The 19404-nt window shown below is 44.3% G+C and overlaps 2 protein-coding genes across 4 annotated transcripts in view; one reads left to right on the top strand and one right to left on the bottom strand.

Moving 5' to 3' along the window:
* The first annotated feature begins 126 nt into the window (after nucleotides 1–126).
* Nucleotides 127–4120, top strand: LOC308500823 (tubulin beta-2B chain-like). The gene is made up of 4 exons (XM_081056261.1): nucleotides 127–300; nucleotides 1567–1675; nucleotides 2026–2136; nucleotides 2868–4120. The coding sequence occupies exons 1-4, from the start codon at nucleotides 244–246 to the stop codon at nucleotides 3926–3928; spliced, it is 1338 nt and encodes a 445-aa protein (XP_080912387.1). The 5' UTR covers nucleotides 127–243; the 3' UTR covers nucleotides 3929–4120.
* A 400-nt stretch (nucleotides 4121–4520) lies between these two features.
* The window catches only part of BPHL (biphenyl hydrolase like), a 36923-nt gene continuing 22039 nt past the window's right edge, over nucleotides 4521–19404 (bottom strand). For all 3 annotated transcript variants that reach the window (XM_081056263.1, XM_081056264.1, XM_081056262.1), the window contains 3 exons: nucleotides 17324–17455; nucleotides 13834–13957; nucleotides 4521–4905 (listed from right to left, as the gene is read on the bottom strand). In XM_081056263.1, the coding sequence (XP_080912389.1) occupies nucleotides 4818–4905; nucleotides 13834–13957; nucleotides 17324–17455 (344 nt within the window). In that variant the 3' untranslated portion in view covers nucleotides 4521–4817. The remainder of the gene's footprint in view (nucleotides 4906–13833; nucleotides 13958–17323; nucleotides 17456–19404) is intronic.

Here is a 19404-nt window from a genome sequence, read left to right as displayed (position 1 = left end):
CGACCGGCCGGAGCGCCCCGCACCTCGCACCGCGCCCCGGCTCCCTCTCGCGGTGCCGCAGTCCCGGGCGCACCGCCCCCCTCAGCTCCGCCCGCCATTACGTCACCGCGGGCCGGAGGGCCGGTCAGTATAAAAGGAGGAGCTGATGGGCGGTGACAAGTCTCGGCGCTCGGGAGTGTGCCGGTCCGCGCCGCTCGCACAGCTCCGAGGGCCAGCGCCTCCACCCGCTCTGCAGCCGGCACCATGCGCGAGATCGTGCACATCCAGGCGGGCCAGTGCGGCAACCAGATCGGCGCCAAGGTGGGCGCGCCGGGGAAGGGGCCGGGGGGGGGGGCGGGCCCCGAGGCTGCGGGCCGGGACCGGGCGTAGGGGGCGGCGGGGGCCCGCCCGCTCGGGTGGCGCATTCTTCGCCGGCAGCCGGGCGGGGCCCAGAAACCCACCCAACCTGCCACGGTGAGCGCAGCCACGCAGCTGTGTATGCCTTTAATCAAGGCCCTTTGAAAGTTCGCAGCGAACCAACCCTTCTGCGGTATGTAGTGGGCATTTCTCTGGTATATTAGCCCATGAAATTTGGATAGAGACTGCGGTCATATTAATACACTGGCCTCACGTGGAAATTAATTTGGATATTTTCGTCTATAGTTTGAACGAAAAAAATGCAGTGTCATTGAGGTCACAGATGTTACAGAGACTACTCCTTCCTTGGACTACAAACAAAGATGTTAGATAATTTCTCTAATAAGAGCACCACCCAGACGTGGTATATAATATAATGCCAGTCTGGCTTCCTGTCTGCCAGGCGGCAGGTGAAAGCTGCAATTGAAACTGGGGCTGCAATTACCGACAGCAGTATACGAAGCAGGAGCAGGCATGGTACATGGGAGTGGGCCGGCATTCGAACAAGGACATGGTCTCTGTCAGAACAGCCATATTGCCCACCCCAACCTCCCCACCCCCTTCTCTGCTGCAAATTCACAATGGAGTCTGCGCCCTCACCAAGGCTAGCTCCATTCACTGCCCCAGTCGTACTCCCAGGCTTCTGCCTGCCCTTATCCCTCTCTATCCCCTGCTGTGCTCAGTGGCCAGAGGCAAGTGTGGATGTCAGTGGTATAAAATTGCACTGCGTGGAGGGCTAGCTGGGCGTTGTGCCAGAAGACACTGATTCCTAAGGCAGCCACAGGGGGAGATGCACCTGGTCCTCATCCTGCCAGGACCCATCCATTAGCTGGGATGCTGCAGCATCAGCCCTACCTGGGGATGACAGCCTCCCCGGCATCCATGGCTTCCCCAGAAGGAGATGTGCTGTGGCCACCCTTCTCTGTCAGTGCCCCTCCCGGCTTTTCAATTGTTGCCATAATATGGCCGCTGCTCTGCGGATTTCCAAGCCCCTCAGCAGCAGCTGCTGGAGGAAGAGAGGCGCACAGCTATCTGGTCTGGCTAGCACTCTTAACTGTCTGACCACGATGGCCACTCTTCCAAGGACACAAGAAGAAGAAGTGGGCCATCCTTTCTGATATTTAGGATGCTAGGCCATCACGTGATTTTTTTCTGTTTTTTAATTTCCAGTTTTGGGAGGTCATCAGTGATGAACATGGGATTGACCCCACTGGCAGTTACCATGGAGACAGTGATTTGCAGCTGGAGAGAATCAATGTGTACTACAATGAAGCTGCTGGTGATTATTTGCATATGGTTTGCTTTCCTATCAGTCTTGCTTTCCATACTGTGGCAGTTACAATGTACTAGAAACATGCAAATGACAAAGAAATGCTTCTTGCATTCATTTTAAATGTCAACTGCAAAAAAATACACTCTATGGTTCCTTAGGACTCCTGCATGTTCGCCATGACTAAGCCTGCCCTTTATCTCCTTTTTAAAGCAGAAAAGCTCCCCTATGTTCGTACTTTTGTCTCACGTGCTGGAACTTTCTCTAATGAATTCTGCTGTGAAAGTAACATAGAGTAAGTACTATCTAGTCTGCTTCCTTTGCCAACCGCAGGTCTAAGTCCAGCTCTGTTCCCGCAGGAAACAAATACGTACCACGGGCCATCCTTGTGGATCTGGAACCAGGCACGATGGACTCAGTCAGGTCTGGACCATTCGGCCAGATCTTCAGGCCCGACAACTTTGTGTTCGGTACGTAGTCATGATCAGTGGGGACTGGCTCAAAGAGTCTTCTTCCTAAACACAGTGGAAACCAGAGTTCTTAGGGCTGAATGCCAAGGTGGACACTGCGTGATCACAGATAGCCCTGAGTCCTGACCTAACTCCACCTTGTCCACGGGCGGTAACTCTCTAGACAGCTCTAAGAACAGTGTCAGCCTCTAAGAATGTCAGGGCTTCAGTGTCAGCTGTAGCCCTCCTACTACAGATCCATCTGTGAAGGGGAAAGAATAAAGGGAAGAAAAAAGCTTCAAACGAGTTCATAGGCAACTGGTAATTTCAGAGGACTGGTGACAACAGGTAACCACTTCAAGAAGCAAAGGCCAAAGGCACAGTTTATGACCGGAAGTGAGACAACAGCTTAGAGCCAGTGTTCTTTTCTGATCTCACTGTGCCTTTGACCTTGCCTGTCAGTGGGACCTAATTTAAGTATTTACAGAATGTCTCTGTTCTTAACTAAAAAGCAGTTAGGGTTTGTTAAGCCATCTTCTTGTTCAATTAATAATTTCATTTGAACTCAACTTGCTTATTTTATTATGATCTCTTGTGTTTTTGAGGTCACTGATACAGAATATTTATCTGTAGGTGAGAAAAGGTATCTAAAAGAGTAGAATCTCCAATTCCCAGATTGGTCCAGAGTCAAAATGACAGAATTTGGAATTCCTTATGCTTTGGTGTATAATATTCTCCTTTCCCTCTGGCAGGCCAGAGCGGGGCGGGGAACAACTGGGCAAAGGGCCACTACACCGAGGGAGCTGAACTGGTAGACTCGGTCCTGGACGTGGTGAGGAAGGAGTCAGAGAGCTGTGACTGTCTGCAGGGCTTCCAACTGACCCACTCGCTGGGGGGCGGCACGGGGTCCGGGATGGGCACGCTGCTCATCAGCAAGATCCGGGAAGAGTATCCCGACCGCATCATGAACACCTTCAGCGTGATGCCCTCGCCCAAGGTGTCCGACACGGTGGTGGAGCCCTACAACGCCACCCTCTCCGTCCACCAGCTGGTGGAAAACACAGATGAAACGTACTGCATCGACAACGAGGCGCTGTACGACATCTGCTTCCGCACCCTGAAGCTGACCACGCCCACGTACGGGGACCTCAACCACCTGGTGTCGGCCACCATGAGCGGGGTCACCACCTGCCTGCGCTTCCCGGGCCAGCTGAACGCAGACCTGCGCAAGCTGGCCGTGAACATGGTGCCCTTCCCGCGCCTGCACTTCTTCATGCCCGGCTTCGCCCCGCTCACCAGCCGGGGCAGCCAGCAGTACCGCGCCCTCACGGTGCCCGAGCTCACCCAGCAGATGTTCGACTCCAAGAACATGATGGCCGCCTGCGACCCCCGCCATGGCCGCTACCTGACGGTGGCCGCCATCTTCCGGGGCCGCATGTCCATGAAGGAGGTGGACGAGCAGATGCTCAACGTGCAGAACAAGAACAGCAGCTACTTCGTGGAGTGGATCCCCAACAACGTGAAGACGGCCGTGTGCGACATCCCGCCGCGCGGCCTGAAGATGTCGGCCACCTTCATCGGCAACAGCACGGCCATCCAGGAGCTGTTCAAGCGCATCTCGGAGCAGTTCACGGCCATGTTCCGGCGCAAGGCCTTCCTGCACTGGTACACGGGCGAGGGCATGGACGAGATGGAGTTCACCGAGGCCGAGAGCAACATGAACGACCTGGTGTCCGAGTACCAGCAGTACCAGGACGCCACTGCCGACGAACAGGGGGAGTTCGAGGAGGAGGAGGGCGAGGATGAGGCTTAAGAACTTTTCACATGCATCGTGCATCTTCAGTAAACTTCTGTTGTCCTCAGTCAAGCATGGTCTATTTGTATACTATGGTGCTCAGTTTTGCCTCTGTCAGAAATTCACACCATTGATGTAATAGTGTGGAACTCCTCTAAATATTAGTCTTGTCTAAGGTATCTATACTAATTAAAAAGCATGTGTTCAAAACCTCTTGTCTCTTTATTCTTCCACTAAATACTTATGGAGTCTCTTTCTGGGTTTAGAAATTTTTAATAGAATTTCTAAATGTTTTAATTAATACTCTTTTTGCTGTTTTTGTAAAGAGAGATAAAAAGACATTTTTGTTTCATCTTCACTGCCCCAAAGTATTAAAAGTAAAGGAATCCAGTAAACGTAAGGGAGTAGATTTAAGGATAAAGCAAACCTTCCCTTTGCTGTAGTTAGAGCAACCCTGTGAAAATGTAGAATTGAGCACCTTCTATATCTTTACTTCCCCTTGAACAATATGATCAATACAAATAAAAAGAACAATGAATGCCTGTGCCTCTCAGATAAAAGTTGTATTATTAATTCAAGGTGCCCTGAAACAGCAGTCATGAACACTACAAATGCTTCATCTAAGATTTATTTGCAAATAAAGGAAATCACGATAGGAATTTACTTTTTAAGACAATGGTAGAAATTCACAGCTTAATGTTAAAAAATCAGATTTAATTTTCTTAGCTATTAAAGGTCAAGAATGTTTTTAATATGTCATCGTTCATATTGGATTAGCAGCAGTTATAGGAAGGAGTAGAAAGCCTAGAAGGCAGGTGACCGGAGGTGTGACACAGGGGTGGATTTCAAAGGCAACAACAAGCCCTACACTAAAGAATCACCAGGTCATATGTTCTCGGAGACATTTTCATTGTAAAAAGTCTTCTGCTAATTTGTTGAATTCATTCGCAAAACGTAAATGCAGGTTGTGCTTGCCTTCTGGCATCACATGCAACCTAAAAAGAAAAAACTTATGATTAGCATGCCATTTAAAACCTCTTACCCTCCCTAACATTTCATGAAAATCTAAAGTGAAAACCTGCCACGTTTTGTTTCCTGACTATTATTGGGGAGAAACTATAAGGTACACAGTATAGACTTTCTGTGAATATAGACTTGACCGAAAGCCTCCTGGAGTTTACTTGTATGAGTACCCTAGAGGTTGACTTGACAGTAACAGAACACACACACAAATGGTTGTTTAACTGTAAACCTGATTGACAGTGGGGGATATGATTTGGTGGTTACCTAAAAAAAAAAATCCATTTTAACAAGGTTAATTTTAAGAGGTTGGAAAGATGATAAAATGCAAACAGTCCAGAATCCATTGATTGGAACAGGTGACTTTCTTGGGGCATCTATATAGTGTGAAAACCCAAATCAATTCAGCTACCATCGGCCTGTTCAAGGTTCCAAATCACGGTTATTTTTGGAGGACTGAATAACTAAATACAAGCCACTAGACCAGGGCGAATAAGTGTTCCTTAGGACTTTGAGGGCGGCAGAAGCCTGCATCAGCAACCCTTTGTTCTGTAGCGATCACTACATCTTGTGTGGCAAACTTCACTATCCTCACAAGGCTTCTTCCTTTCAATAGGGTTTTGGTCAAACGTGACTAGTTTGCAATTTCTTTAATAAAGGCAGCTTTCTCTGAGTTCTGCATTTTATTTACTGGCTATAAAAATGCAGAAATAAAAGTTTTAAACAAAGCTTCTAGGACATAAGTGCAAGTTTGAGTTGTTTTGTCCACAATGACAATTAGACATTAAAAGGAGTATATCAGGGCAAAATGCCAGTTACGGCATTGCCTAATTCTCTGATATTTCACCACTTGGGGGCAGAGAGCTCTGAGGACCTCAGTGAGCAGTAAGGAGGACTTGTGGGGAAAGGGCCCTGGGGGACAGAGCTGTCCTTGGATGGTATAAGACCTCTTGCAACTCAAGCACATGGGGGTGCAGGTGGGGGTACTGAGGTAATCAAGATAATCTACTTGAAAGGAAGATATATTATTGCCATCTTTCTGAGGCTCTTGGGAAAGTTAATAATGCCATTTATAGTAACTAGAATATTCCAAATTCAATTTTAAATGCTGTTCAGAAAAGAAGGGCACGCTGTACCATCCCCAAAGATGGGATCCCAGTTGCCTTAAACAAGGAACAGGGCGGAACAGGGCTTGTGGGATGCTCAAGGCCTGTTTGTTTGTTTTTAAAGATTTTATTGGGAAAGGGGAACAGGACTTTATTGGGGAACAGTCTGTACTTCCAGGACTTTTTTCCAAGTCAAGTTGTTGTCCTTTCAGTCTAGTTTTGGAGGGCGCAGCCCAGCTCCAGGTTCAGTTGCCATTGCTAGTTGCAGGGGGCGCAACCCACTGTCCCTTGCGGGCGTCGAACCGGCAACCTTGTGGTTGAGAGGACACACTCCAACCAACTGAGCCATCCTGGAGCTCAGCGGCAGCTCAGCTCAAGGTGCCATGTTCAATTTTAGGTGCAGGGGGCGCTGCCCACCATCCCTTGCAGGACTTGAGGAATTGAACTGGCAGCCTTGTGGCTGAGAGCCCACTGGCCCATGTAGGAATGGAACCGGCAGCCTTTGGAGTTAGGAGCACGGAGCTCTAACCCCCTGAGCCACCAGGCTGGCCCCAAGGCCTGTTTTGAAGAGACAGAAAGAACAAACGGCCAGACATTAAGAACAAACTGCTGAAAGGTCATACAAGGGCACATCTAGGCTAAACTGCATGCTCTAATATGTGCTAAGCTGGATTTGGAAGCAGGGACCCCAATCTGCCCATCTTGCAAGGCCTCCTTTGTGGATAGCCACGCTAGCTATCACGTGCCCCACCCCATTCTATGATTGGTTCAAATTCCCAATAATGAGGGAGAAACACCAGCTGACTATCCCTCATTTTTAGCCTCAGTGTTGACTGCACTCTTCCTATAGTAATCTCTAGGTCTGAAATAAAAACTAGGCCTCCTTCATTAAAAATATGGGAAACCTGTTCTGAGGCATCTACATTCAGAACTGCACTGAGTTATGATGGATGGACAGAAGGATGAGGATATGAAGAAAATTGCTCTTCTTCTTGATACCTTTTGGGGGTCATTTGAAGGTCACTTTACTTAAAGCCTATTGTGTGTTCATCTTTTAGAACAGTACCACACCAGACTATATAGCTATCAAAGTAATGTAGCAACCCTACAGCTGACCTAGATTCTCACCCAAGTAACATGGATCTAATCGCATGCCCCATGGAGAGTGGTTTTCAAACAATCACATTTCCCAGGAACATCAGTAGGAACTGCCCCCCAATGCCAAACACATGGTTCAACTGGAAATGAAGGTGCCTCCGAGAGGGTAAATGAAAGTTCCTATTTGCCAGGGCAGGCTCCTCTTTGCATCTGGAACCTTTAGGAAAAGGGATGTGATTCTAGATCTTTTGAGAAATTAAAAAGTCTGACCTCACAGTATAAATTCAGTGGTCACTTGTGTTTGATAGAGTCCTCCTAGAATCTCACTGTCTATGGGCAAGGTAGTGAAGGAGAAATTATGGTACGTTCCTTTCCTCAGTCTAACCTCCAGCTTTTCAAATAAGCACTGAGAGCCACAGAAAGGAGCAAGGCCCTAAGCAATGTGCTGTAGCATTTTTCCTCCTCTTTGGATATGACAGAACTCTAAATTATTTACAAACTCATGAAGTTTCTGGTAAATCTGTGAGCATTTTTGTTTTAATTGAAAACCAAAGTCGGCTGCTGGTTCTTTGTACCAGCATCTCTTCCATTATGCAAAATGGACAGCAATGTGGCTAATAGGGACATTGTCACTTTCAGGCAGTCCTTTCAAGGCCATCCAAACTGGGCTGCCAATAATTTTTAGCCCCTTTTAATTTTTTAAATTCTTTATCCTCTGCTCCTTCTAGAAAGCCCCATCTAAGTAAAAGGTAATGATGGGTGGGTCACAGTCTCCTTCCAATAGTGGTGGTGTTGGGGGGGGCAGGACACGATAGGCAGGCTCCCTCCAATCAGCCCAAGAGCTGATCAGGCATTTGGAAACCAGGGCGGGGCAGAGCTCTTATGGAGAAGTTCCTTTTCTCAAGCAGAAGCTTGTCTTAAGCATTAGAAAGAAACAAAACTGCCTCCGAGGCTGCTTTTTCCGTAATGCTACAGCTTGGATAGCCACGCGGTAGCTACTCCCTGGCTGTCAGGATCTGCTGGATCGATGCTTCCAAGTGGGGTGTGGAGAAGAAAATCTTGCCAAATCTGCTGGGACCTAGTGGAAGCCTTCGGACTGCACTGGAAGCTTTCTTCTGGTCACAGCAGAATATAATTGGAAGTAGTATCACAGGGTTAAGGCATGGGCTTCACGGAGTCAAGCACGTCCAACGTAACCAGTATGGAATCTGTCTGTTATACCACCTCCCTAAGCTACAGCTCCTCCTCTGGAAAATGGGGACAGTAATAGTATGTACCCCACAGGATGGTTCTGGAGATGAAATGAGATAACACGTTAAGGCACACAGCACAGGGTCACTGGGAACACAGTTAACAGTTAATAAACATTTGCTATTATTTTATTATTCTATTTATATTGCACTTTACAATGTACAAAGTCCTACGAAGGTTCTAATTATGTACAGCATATTAATGAAATTCTGATTGAGAGCACAATTTATTTACATTTACTGGCTAACTCAATCAACTCCAATTGGAAGGTTCTCACCTCAAGAGAGATTTTACAGAAGGGGATGGAGAGGCAGGGCATACCCCCAAGGCGGGAGGTGGTCTAGAAGTGGAAACTGAGGCAGCCGTCCAATTTTCAGTGTCTACCTACCCCAGAAACCTGGCTCACTTTACTACCGAGTCGGAAACAAACCTTTGCCCACAGCATGAAATCTATGTTCCCTAGGCCAATTCACTTCAGTCCTGCTAGTCGTGTGGCTCCTGCTGCCTTGGAGGCTGGGGCTCTTACCACAGGTGGCTAGACCTGAAGAGCCCAGAAGCTACAGAGACCTTTCCTCCCTTCTGTGATTCAGACAGAGGACACCATCTAGTCCACTACCCGGGTAGCCCAGGCCGCCTGCTGGCACACGTTCCCATGAGGCCACGACCTCTGTGCAGAGCAGCACATGCCCATCACCCTCCCCCATTATGACGGTTGGTTTAATGTGTCAACTTGACTAGGCCACAGGTGCCCAGACATTTGGTCAAACATTACTCTGGGTATTTCTGTGAGGGTGACTTTGGTTGAGATTGACATTTGAATCAGTAGGCTTGAGTAAAGCAGATTGCCCTCTCCAGTGTGGATGGGCTGCATCCAATCAACTGAGGGCCTGAACAGAACTGAAAAGCTGACCCTCCCCTGAGGGAATCAATAAGACAGAACTCCTCCTGCCTGACTGCCTCTGAACTGGGATAGCAGCAGTTTGATGCCCTCAGACTCAAACTGAGACATCAGCTCTTCCTGGTTCTCAGGAAGATGCAGGAACTACAGTGTCATCTCTCCTGGTCCTCCAGCTTCTGACTCTGCTCCAACTTGCTGACTGACAGCTTGGACTTCTCAGCCTCCACAACCACACGAGCCAATTCCTTACTCCTTATAGAAAGCAACCCCTCCCCCCCCACCAGCTGTGTGTGTGTGTGTGTGTGTGTGTGTGTACCCTATTGGTTGCTCTTCTGGAGAACCCTGACTAATACACCCATACCTAATATTGGTGCTGAACACTGGGACAGAGGGCAGCTTGCCTCCAACCTACTATAGCTGGACCCTGGCTACGTCCTGGGGCCCCTCAGCACCTGCACCCAGACAGGCATTCCATCCACAAAAGTGGCAGCTACTGTGTACTGAGCTCTTACTAAGTCTTAAATGTACAAATACTCATTTCTCAAAAATTACTTTGAGATGATAGCTATTATTACTCCCACATTACACACAAGAAAGCAGAGGTACAGAATTATATGGACACTGCTGCAGGGCATAGTGAGGGACAGAGCCAGCAGTCAAACTTCTGTCCAAGTCCCGCCGGTGCCCACCACATTACGAGTGCCACCAGCGTCCCAAAATACCAACTCTGCCCTCCAGACAAAAGTCCCCTGTAGTTGACACTGGTCCCAGGTGCCACTCTGCGCACATGGAATTTGCCCCTTGTTCTTTCCTGCCTGGTCTGGCTCTCTTGCCTCAGCCCCAGAACATGCACTTGGACTCCACACTGTACTTTTTGAGCCTGAGTCACCAGTCAGTGACCCCTGGCATCCACAGAAGCTGCGCCCTGTGTGCTTCTCTTCCTCTCACATTCTGTCTTCTAATACGTACTAGACTACATCTTGGGATAGGTGTTGACATGATCGATGGAAGGAAAATTAAATTCACATTCTAACAGCTATAAAAAGGTATAAATAAGGAGCAATGTGGACTCAGATAGATGAGTAATTGGAGGAGGAGGCAGAGACATTTGACTTGCAACCTGAAGGATGAGTACACTTGGCCAGGCAATGAAGGGGGTGACCGGTAGAAAAGAATTCCAGGCAAGGTGCTGGTCATTTGCTGCTGGGTCTGAAACCCACATCTTGACCTCTGCTGGGCCTCTAATTCCTGAGATCTGGCATCTCCTCAGAGACATACCATTATGGGCTGAACTGCACCCCCCCCCAAAAATGTATATGTTGCAGTCCTAACCCTCAGTACCTCAGAGGGTGACCTTATTTGGATATAAGTTTTCAAAGGGGTGATTAAGTTAAAATGAGGCCCTTAGGGTGGGCCCTAATGCAGCATGACTGGTGTCCTTATGAGAAGAGGAGGTTAGGACACAGACACACAGAGGAGAGACCATGTGAGGACACGGGGAGAAGGCGGCCCTCCACAGGCCAAGGAGAGAGGCCTCAGAAGGAACCAACCCTGCTGACACCTTCATCTCCGACTTCCAGTCTCCAGAACTGTGAGAAAATAAAGTTCTCTTATTTCAGCCACCCAGTCTGTGGTGTTTGTTATAGCAGCCCTAGCAGACTAACACACATAGTTAAGGACACAAATGGCCCCACAAGCTGTGTAGTCATATCCTCTTCTGAGCCCCACTGCCTCCCAGGGCTCATCTACTCCAATCCCAAAAAGTCTGCTGGGTGCCAACCTCTGCTCAATGCAGATTCTCTGAAAATGAGCTGGAGATAGCCTCATGGGTGATGCATGTCTGGTAAATCCAGCCAGAGGCTGGCTGGCTAGGTAGGTGGTGAGTGACATCAGTGCTTTTCAGTCTAAGAGGTAGGGCTGGAACCGCAAGAGACGCACAGGGGCTGGGTCAGGACAAGGAGAAGCAAAGGGGCAGGATATGTTCCCCATCGCTGTTATAATCAGAGCAGCTCTTATTTTGTTTTATATCTGCAACTTCTGCAGATATAAGAGTTTGTTAGGAGGAAGGGTTCAACTGCTTAAAAACAAATTGTAAAACCAGTGAACTTGAATGATCTCTAAAGCCTCTTTGCTTCTAAGAGATTCTGTCATTCTTCTCCCACAAAGAAAGAAAAGAGAGAGACAAATTCGCATGCGCAGGAAGCATGCCTGCTACACAACCGCACCCTTCATTAATCTCCGTCTGAGCAGAGAAAGGCATTGGTTTCATACATGAGATCTATTTGTTGGTAAAATCTTTGAAGGGATAGGCTGTGTCTTTAGTTATAAATGTACTTGGCAAGGTAATGAAACACCAAGTTCATTGGTGCTTGCTTCTCTGTTGTCAAGTGGTGTGGTGGACAGAATCACAGTATGACTTTGATGGTCAAGGAATCCACCTTCCTTTTGTGGGGTCCAAAGTAAACCACCCCATTCCAGGTAAGTTCATGCAACATAAAGGGCTGTTTTAGCAAAGGAACATAGTAGGTGTAAAGTACAAGCCACTTTAGACAATCATTGCTAGCAACACTTTACCTTCAACTGATTTGTTCCAAAGAATACTGCTCTAAGAAAATGACCTTCTGCAAAATATTCTACTGAAACAATTAACATCAGAACAGTAAGGGAATATTTTTCTCCCATGTTGATGTATTCTATTGCTAGGAGATGGGTTTGGAAAAGAATTCCTACATTCAACTTTCTTGCAGACTGTATTTTATTGAACCTGGCTCTCCAAGCGAACCCATGCATTACTAAGAGTCAGTGTGCAAACACCTAAATAAATAAATTAGGTCACTAAATAAGAGTATGTTTATGAGAGGCAGCTGTGCTGTGGGGGAAAGCATGCTATTAGGAGAAAAATAATCTAGAAAAAACAATCTAGGATTTGTCATTTATTAGCTACACAACCTTGGATGATTACTTAGTATCTCTCATCCTTGACTTTTCTCATCTGTAAAATGAGGACAATATATTTTTCATAAGTTAGTTATGAAGTATAATTAGATACTGTATGTAAAATGTATTTTAAAATGTAAAATTCTATATGGATATAGAAATTATACAGGTTTACAGTAATTATACTTTATTGTCGAATAAGAAGCAGGGCCCCTACATTTAAAACTTCTCTGAAAAATGTGTTTGTTAAAATATATCATGGAATAGTAATAGCATGATTAGAGAGTAGTGGAACTGTTTTGGAGTGTGCTGCTTTCACTGCTGCATGTGGGAGCCTGCAGGACAGGGACAAGCGCTCTCCACCTGGGCAGTGCTGGCCCACAGCAGGCATCAGAAACTGAGTCATGGAGGGAAAGGAGGTAAGGAGAAGGTGGGAGGGAGCAAGGAAGAAGGGAGCGAGTGCAGGAGGAAGGGTTTTCGTAGGCCACTAATAAAGCCAATTTCAGAAGAATCCCACAGAATTTCCGAGACGCCCTGGGTAATGACAGTGGCTCTGGAATTAACATACAGTTTCTGAACGTGTCAAGGCTCACTTGGATGTTTATTTTCCAGTATGTTTGTTTAAAAATAGATAAATTAGGTCACTATCTGCTGGTCACACCTCATTTTCTCCTTCAGGATATGCATCCATCAATGGCATATGAAAGAAACACTGAATTTATTTAACTTTGAATTTTCATCTTGATATATAGCTGGCTACGTATTTTGGCTCGCAAAAGCTGGCTCCCGTGTTAGCCAAAGTATTTAAAATATCAATTTCTATTCACTCCATACAAAAATGCACGGGACTGAAGAAGAACATTTCTGCTGACACGTCTTACAATGTTCTTTGATGTCCAAAGCTGCTTAGCAGAAACAAGAATGCAGAGAACAAGCAACACGTATCTATTTAATCAAGTGAGCCACGTTTGTGATTCTGAATAGCAGATCTCTCACCTGGAGTGTACATATTTAAGGCTGAAATAACACCAAAAGTTTACAATGTATTTAAGTGGGAAAAAAGCAGGAGTCAGAGTTGAATGTAGAACATGATTATTTCTATGGTAAAAAATACCGGAAAAAGAAACACAAAAATGCTAATAGCGAGAGAATTTAAATGGGTGGCAAGCCAAAGGCGATTTGTCTTCTTTTGATTTTACAAATTTCCTTTATTGGTAGGTAGTGCTTTTATAATGATAAACTAATCAGAAAATTCCCAAATTACATAAAATTGTTTTAGTAAACAATTGTTTAAGTTCTATCAATAGATGTAAACTGGCAGGAATGTTGCAGAACGGAGAACACTCCTATCACCACACGGCCTCCACAGCAACAAGTCACTTATCTGACAATTCCTCTCCTGTTCATTACTGGTTACCCACAAATCAGGGCTACCTGTGCTCCATATTGCCATGGCACCCTAAATACAGTGGTACTACGTATTGACGTTGGCAAAAGGGAGGCTGGGTATGCCCTTAAAACCCCAACCTTCATGTTTCTTTTCCTTACTATAGCTGCTCCCGTTTCCTTCCGAAGCCTCAGAGACAGAGTACTGAGGCGGAGACTGGACTTACCGGGACCCTTTCACGTGCTTATGGATGAAGTCAGCATGAAAACGGGGGACCATAGGATCCTTTGCACCATGTACAATTAAGGTGGGGCACTGAACCAAGGGCAGCAAGTGCCGACAGATATTACCTGAAAGACAAGTGCAGGGAGAGTCAGCTTTAATGCGAACATTCCACCAGGTAAGAGTGCTCAGGTAAGTTGTGATTCTCTTTGGACTCAGTGTCCCCATCTGGAAAGTGGTTTGGATTAGATGGGGTCTGAGGTGCCTTCCCGCTCTAACATTCTTTGGGTTTCCTTTTCTGTGTCTTCCCTGTTTTTTGTTTGTTTGTTTGTTTGTTCTTTTAAAGCTCTACTAGTGAACAAGCAGTTTTGCCTGATTTAAATTCATAATTCATGTAAAACATTAAGAAAAACACTGTCCCCACCCCCAATTCTTTATAGTACATAGAGGCAGTTCCCTGTTTGCAAAATGATGGTAGATGCTTGGCATCTGCAAAGTTTTTCCTGTGAAATAATGTCTTAAGCAGTCCTTGGGGTCCCAGCTAGCCCTCAAAGCACATACACCTCACAATGAAATTACAATTTACACGCAGTAAACAAGCTTCTCTTCGTCCCTCCTGCCTCCATGACATTCCTGACTGATACTTCTGAGAGATTCTAAGATCCTCACCCCCATCTATAGCAACATTTCTAAGGTAAATAAGGTACAGCCTGGGTTCCAGTCTTGTCCTGCATCTCCTGCCTGTGAAGTCTTGGCGGTTCCTTTGGCATTTGGAGCTTCATTCAAACAGGGATTAACCATAGTCCACTGGGGTGGTCACAGGCTAAAAAGAGATGCCATAACTCAGGTTCCCAGGCACCCAGCAGGTACTCCACAAAGCCAGCTCCTTCCTCCTCCTCCCTTCCTCTGCCTGTGTCAAGAAGAAAACCTGTAGTTCTGAGAAAGCTGGGAGCCACCAGGGGGTGGGGTTTAGGCACCCCTCCTCTTCAGTTGCGGGCTAAATGAGAAGGTGACAGGCTGACCAGGGAAATACTTCTTTAGGTCTCTGGATTTCCCTCTCCTACCCCGGGGATGAGCTGTACCTGCCAACTGTACACTCAGGTGATTGAAGCTAGCATTACTGAGCACTCACTGATTCAAACTGTTGAATACTCGTGAGACACTTATAATAGTTACATGTTCTAAGTCATTTAGTATGTACCATTATTTGTAAATCAAGTACTTTAATGAAGTACTTACTCTGTTCTTGGTGCTGTAGAAAAGCTGGACATATATAACCTCATTTAATTCTCATAACACCTTTATGAAGTAGTTATTATATCTCCAGTTCTCAGACAGGAAACTGCAGTTTAGAGAAGCTAAATCTGCCTGAATCCATTCTAACAACAAGCCCACAAGTAGCAAAGCCAGAACTGACACCCAGGCCTGTCTGACTAATTGCAAATCTGTGCAATTAATCCCTATGCTAATCTGAATATCCATAAACTTGAATGCACACCCATGGCAAGGGCTCCTGTCAGCTCAATTAGTACAGAAGGGAGATTAGTAGGTTGCTAACAATCGTGCTTTAAGGTGATTCATACATTGTTAGATCCTCTATATCATCACTTTTTTTCATTCCCTTTCTCTCTTTTCTTTAAAAACATAGATTTTATTTTTTAAGAGTTTTAGGTTTTCAGAAAAATTGAGTGGAAGGTACAGAGATTTCCCATGTCCCCTGCCCCCCAACATATATGGCCTCCCCCACTATGAATACCCCCACCACAGCGGGACATTTTTACAATGATGAGCCGCCGCTGACACGTTACCATCCAAAGCCCGCAGGTTATCCTAGGGCGCACTCTTGGTCTTGTACGTTCTACGGGTTTGGACACATGTATAATGGCACGTATCCTGCGTGGTATCACACAGAACATTTCACTGCCCTAAAATTCCTCGGTGTGGCTGTTCTGATATGGTGTTTTCCTGAAAATAAGACCCAGCTGGACCATCAACTCTAATCTAATGCATCTTTTGGAGCAAAAATTAATATAAAATATTTTAAAATTAATAATTATATATAATATACAAATATATATAAAAATATAAAAAGTAATATAAAAGATATTAAAATAAGACCGGGTCTTTAATATAATATATAATATAATATAACACAATATAATATAATATAATAACGTGTCTTATATTAAGTTTTGTTCCAATAGACGCATTAGAGCTAATGGTCCAGCTAGGTCTTATTTTCGGGGAAACACGGTAGGTGAATAGTGGGATCTCGTTTGGCCCATTTTTTAATCTGGTTGTTTGTTTTCTTATTGTCAGTATTAAGACTTCTTTGTATATTTGGATAACAGTCCTTTATCAGATAGGTCTTTTGCAAATATTTTCTCCCAGTCTATGGCTTGTCTTTTCATTCTCTCGTCAGTGTCTTTTGCAGAGCAGAAGTTTTAAATATCAAACACAGGACATCTTTTTGAACTGCTGATTCAATTCTGCTTCTACTTTTCACTCCTCTCTTCAAGAAAACATAAAAGTTTACATTTGACAAAGTTGCCTTCTTTAATGGAGAACTGTCTCAGACGTTGTTTCATAACATTTTGTTTCGGTTTAAGAGCTGAAAGAAACATTTCAAGCACCTGTTTCTATGAGCGGATACTGCATTTGAACAGGATATATTTGCTGTTTTACATTTAAACCAAGAAAGTAACATTTCCAAATGTCCTTTTCATTGTGAAAGTTTTGACAGATGACTCATGCTGGAAATAATTACTTAAGAGATCAAACTGGTCCTTCAATCACAATGGTTTTGTAACTGAATGTGCTCCAAGATTAGACTCTAGCTACTCTCTATTTTTTCAGCAATTAAAGAAAAATGAGAGCTTACAAATGTAAATATCTATATAAAATAGATTTCAATTCAGAATTTTTCTTAACAATGTCAACTATTACTGAAATTGGAAATCATGTTAATTTTTTCAGATAAAGACAGAGCTATCTATCAGGGCTCAAGTCATATAACTTAGTTCTGAAGATGGGAAAAGAACTGAACATTCTCTTCTTCAGATTAATTCATGACAGAAAGCCCTTCCTTCTTTGTCCTAGGGTAACACATCTAAATGTGCAAAAGAAAAAAACATGGTATATGTTGCAGCTTGTTTGCTTCCTTATTACTCATTCTGGGATTAGAACATAAAGACTATTTGAGACTTATGGAGAATTATTTTGTCATCATACATAAAGGCTTAGAAGGAAAAAATAACAGTCTGCTATTAAAGACAATATAAACCTTTGTACATTCAATCTGTTTCTATCTTAAGGCGGATTTAACATACAAGAGCTTGTATTGTATACATTTACTAGCATCCTCTGTTCATACAGCAGTGTGTAAGGTAGTGGACGAATGCATTAATCCCTGAGGAATTCTGGGACATCAGAGGAGGAACTCAAGCAGCCTCTATAATCAGCAAAGGAACCATTAAGCAGTTCATGTAACCTACCATCTGGAAGATGTTTAAACTGTTTCATTCCATCCACCCATTTTTCACAGGTTTTTGCAAAGTAGTCATACCCATATAGGGTTTCCAGAGGCTTTCTTATTTTCTCACTCCATTTAGAAACATCTCGGATACCTAGAAAATTGAAGTGTGGACAAGAATAGGTTTAGTTTCATACTAAAGTTTATCTTTAAATATTCCAAGCACAGTCCAGCTCAGAGCCACTGTGTTTGCTGTTCTATCTTCCTAGAACGCATCCCCAGGTTTCCATGCGGCTCAGTCCTCCCTGACTTTATCCAGGTCAGTGAGGCCTTCCTTTCCTGACCACCCTCCCTATACCTACTCTGCTCAGCACTGTGCAGTGTTTTCTGTATCCATGGCTGAGTATCTGTCTCCCCACTAGGATGTAAGCCCCAGTGTAAGAGACTTTGCTTTGTTTTGTTCCCGATTGCAACCCCAGAGCCTAGACCAGTGCCTGGTACAACATAGGCACACAATAAATTCTTACCAAGTGAAGAAAATTATGTCTGCATTTAATGCTTTCTGTTAAAGGTATAAGATAAAAGAAGATATTCCTCTAATTAGGGTGATCTGAATGAGAGTGACATTATTTACAAAAGAATTTTTTTCTGAATAGCATTTATGTACATTGAGAAAGACACAAATTACTTACTCTAATTTCTGCTACTGAAGAAATATGAGTGTAAAAGGCTAACTACTAACTTCAAATTATACTACAGATGATTCACTATTAGGAAAGGATGTAATAGCTAAAAACTGTCTTTAAAATAAATAAACACTTTCAATTAGCCTTCTTTAAACACACTGAGATAAAGATTCCAATCTTCCTGAGCATATTAAATATTGCTTATCTAAAGCTTTTAATACAATGCTCCTGCTACATGATGCTCCTTAAAGAAAACATGACACTAATGATATGAATTCACATCAAACACTAACCTATACAGAGCTCCAGACAGTGCCAGCACCCATATATACTTAGTGAACAGAGACAATGAAATGGAAACAAACTGCTATTTGCAACTACAACTGCCTTCTAAAGAGAGCGGATCCTGTCAGAGTGCTTGCCTTTCTTCTGCTGATTGGTTTACGTCTGCAAAGGAATGCCCAGAGCGGCCTACAGAAACTGAGGAGAGCTCAACAGCTCTGCACAAAAGTGAAAAGGCTTTAGAGAAGGGTGTAGGGAGGAACTTGAAAATTAAGAAGTAGGAGGAGACTTGGGAAGAAGAAAAAGGAGAGCTGGAAAAGGGGAAGTGGAGAGGGTGCTAGTAAGATGATGTGAAGCTGGCCAGTAAAAAATTCCCTGTAGATATTTCTACTTTTGGCTGTGTAGCAGACCACATGCTCAGAAGGGGCCTCTTACAGTGGAACAACTAGATCTTTCATAATATATAATTTTTGTTGCAATGTTTAATTGTACTAATTAATAGACTGTATGAATGTGTATGAGTGTGTGTGTGTGTGTGTGTGTGTGTAAGAGAGAGAGAATCCTGAAAACAGAACAAAGAGTGAATGGTAAGACTACTACAAGGCAGGGTTGTTTTTGAGGAAAATATAACTGCTAGCTGGGGGTGGATGGTTAGAGGTAAACTTGAAATTCCTGGATTAAGCTGAGATAAAAATGGCCCTAACCTTGTCAACTGTAATTGGAAAAAAAAAATTACAACGTCCAAATATGACTTATAAGTAATCCTCTTAGAAACTAGGAATTTGAGACAACGTTCTTAATCTAATAAAGATTTTCTGCAAAAACAAAACTATCAGAAACGTGTACTTAATAGCAAAATGTTGAAAGCTTTCCTTCTGTGATAAAGAATGAAAGGATGTATTCTATAATCACTACTATTCATCACTGAATGTGAGGCCCCAACAACACAAAAGTGCAAGAAAAATGAATAAAAGACTATGGATCTTTAAGCAAGAAATAAAACTGTCATTCTTATGTGAAAACAAAAAAGGCCCCAACCTCCTATGATCCTGCAGTTCCCAACAGCAGCAAATGCAAACCCTCTGAGAAGGAAAGCATTCTCAGTTGGTGCTCACTGGGACTTTGTTATTTGTTG

Source organism: Rhinolophus hipposideros, assembly GCF_964194185.1.
Source record: "Rhinolophus hipposideros genome assembly, chromosome: 8".
Lineage (NCBI taxonomy): Eukaryota > Metazoa > Chordata > Mammalia > Chiroptera > Rhinolophidae > Rhinolophus > Rhinolophus hipposideros.
Note: the sequence above shows the minus strand (reverse complement) of the source record. Positions and strands in the feature narration are given on the sequence as shown.

Excerpts from the sequence above, each read along its gene's own strand:
- LOC308500823 (XM_081056261.1), top strand. The coding sequence starts at position 244 with ATGCGCGAGATCGTGCACATCCAGGCGGGCCAGTGCGGCAACCAGATC. Across the intron at positions 301-1,566 it reads GCAACCAGATCGGCGCCAAG|TTTTGGGAGGTCATCAGTGA; the intron begins GTGGGCGCGCCG and ends TTTAATTTCCAG. Across the intron at positions 1,676-2,025 it reads GTACTACAATGAAGCTGCTG|GAAACAAATACGTACCACGG; the intron begins GTGATTATTTGC and ends CTGTTCCCGCAG.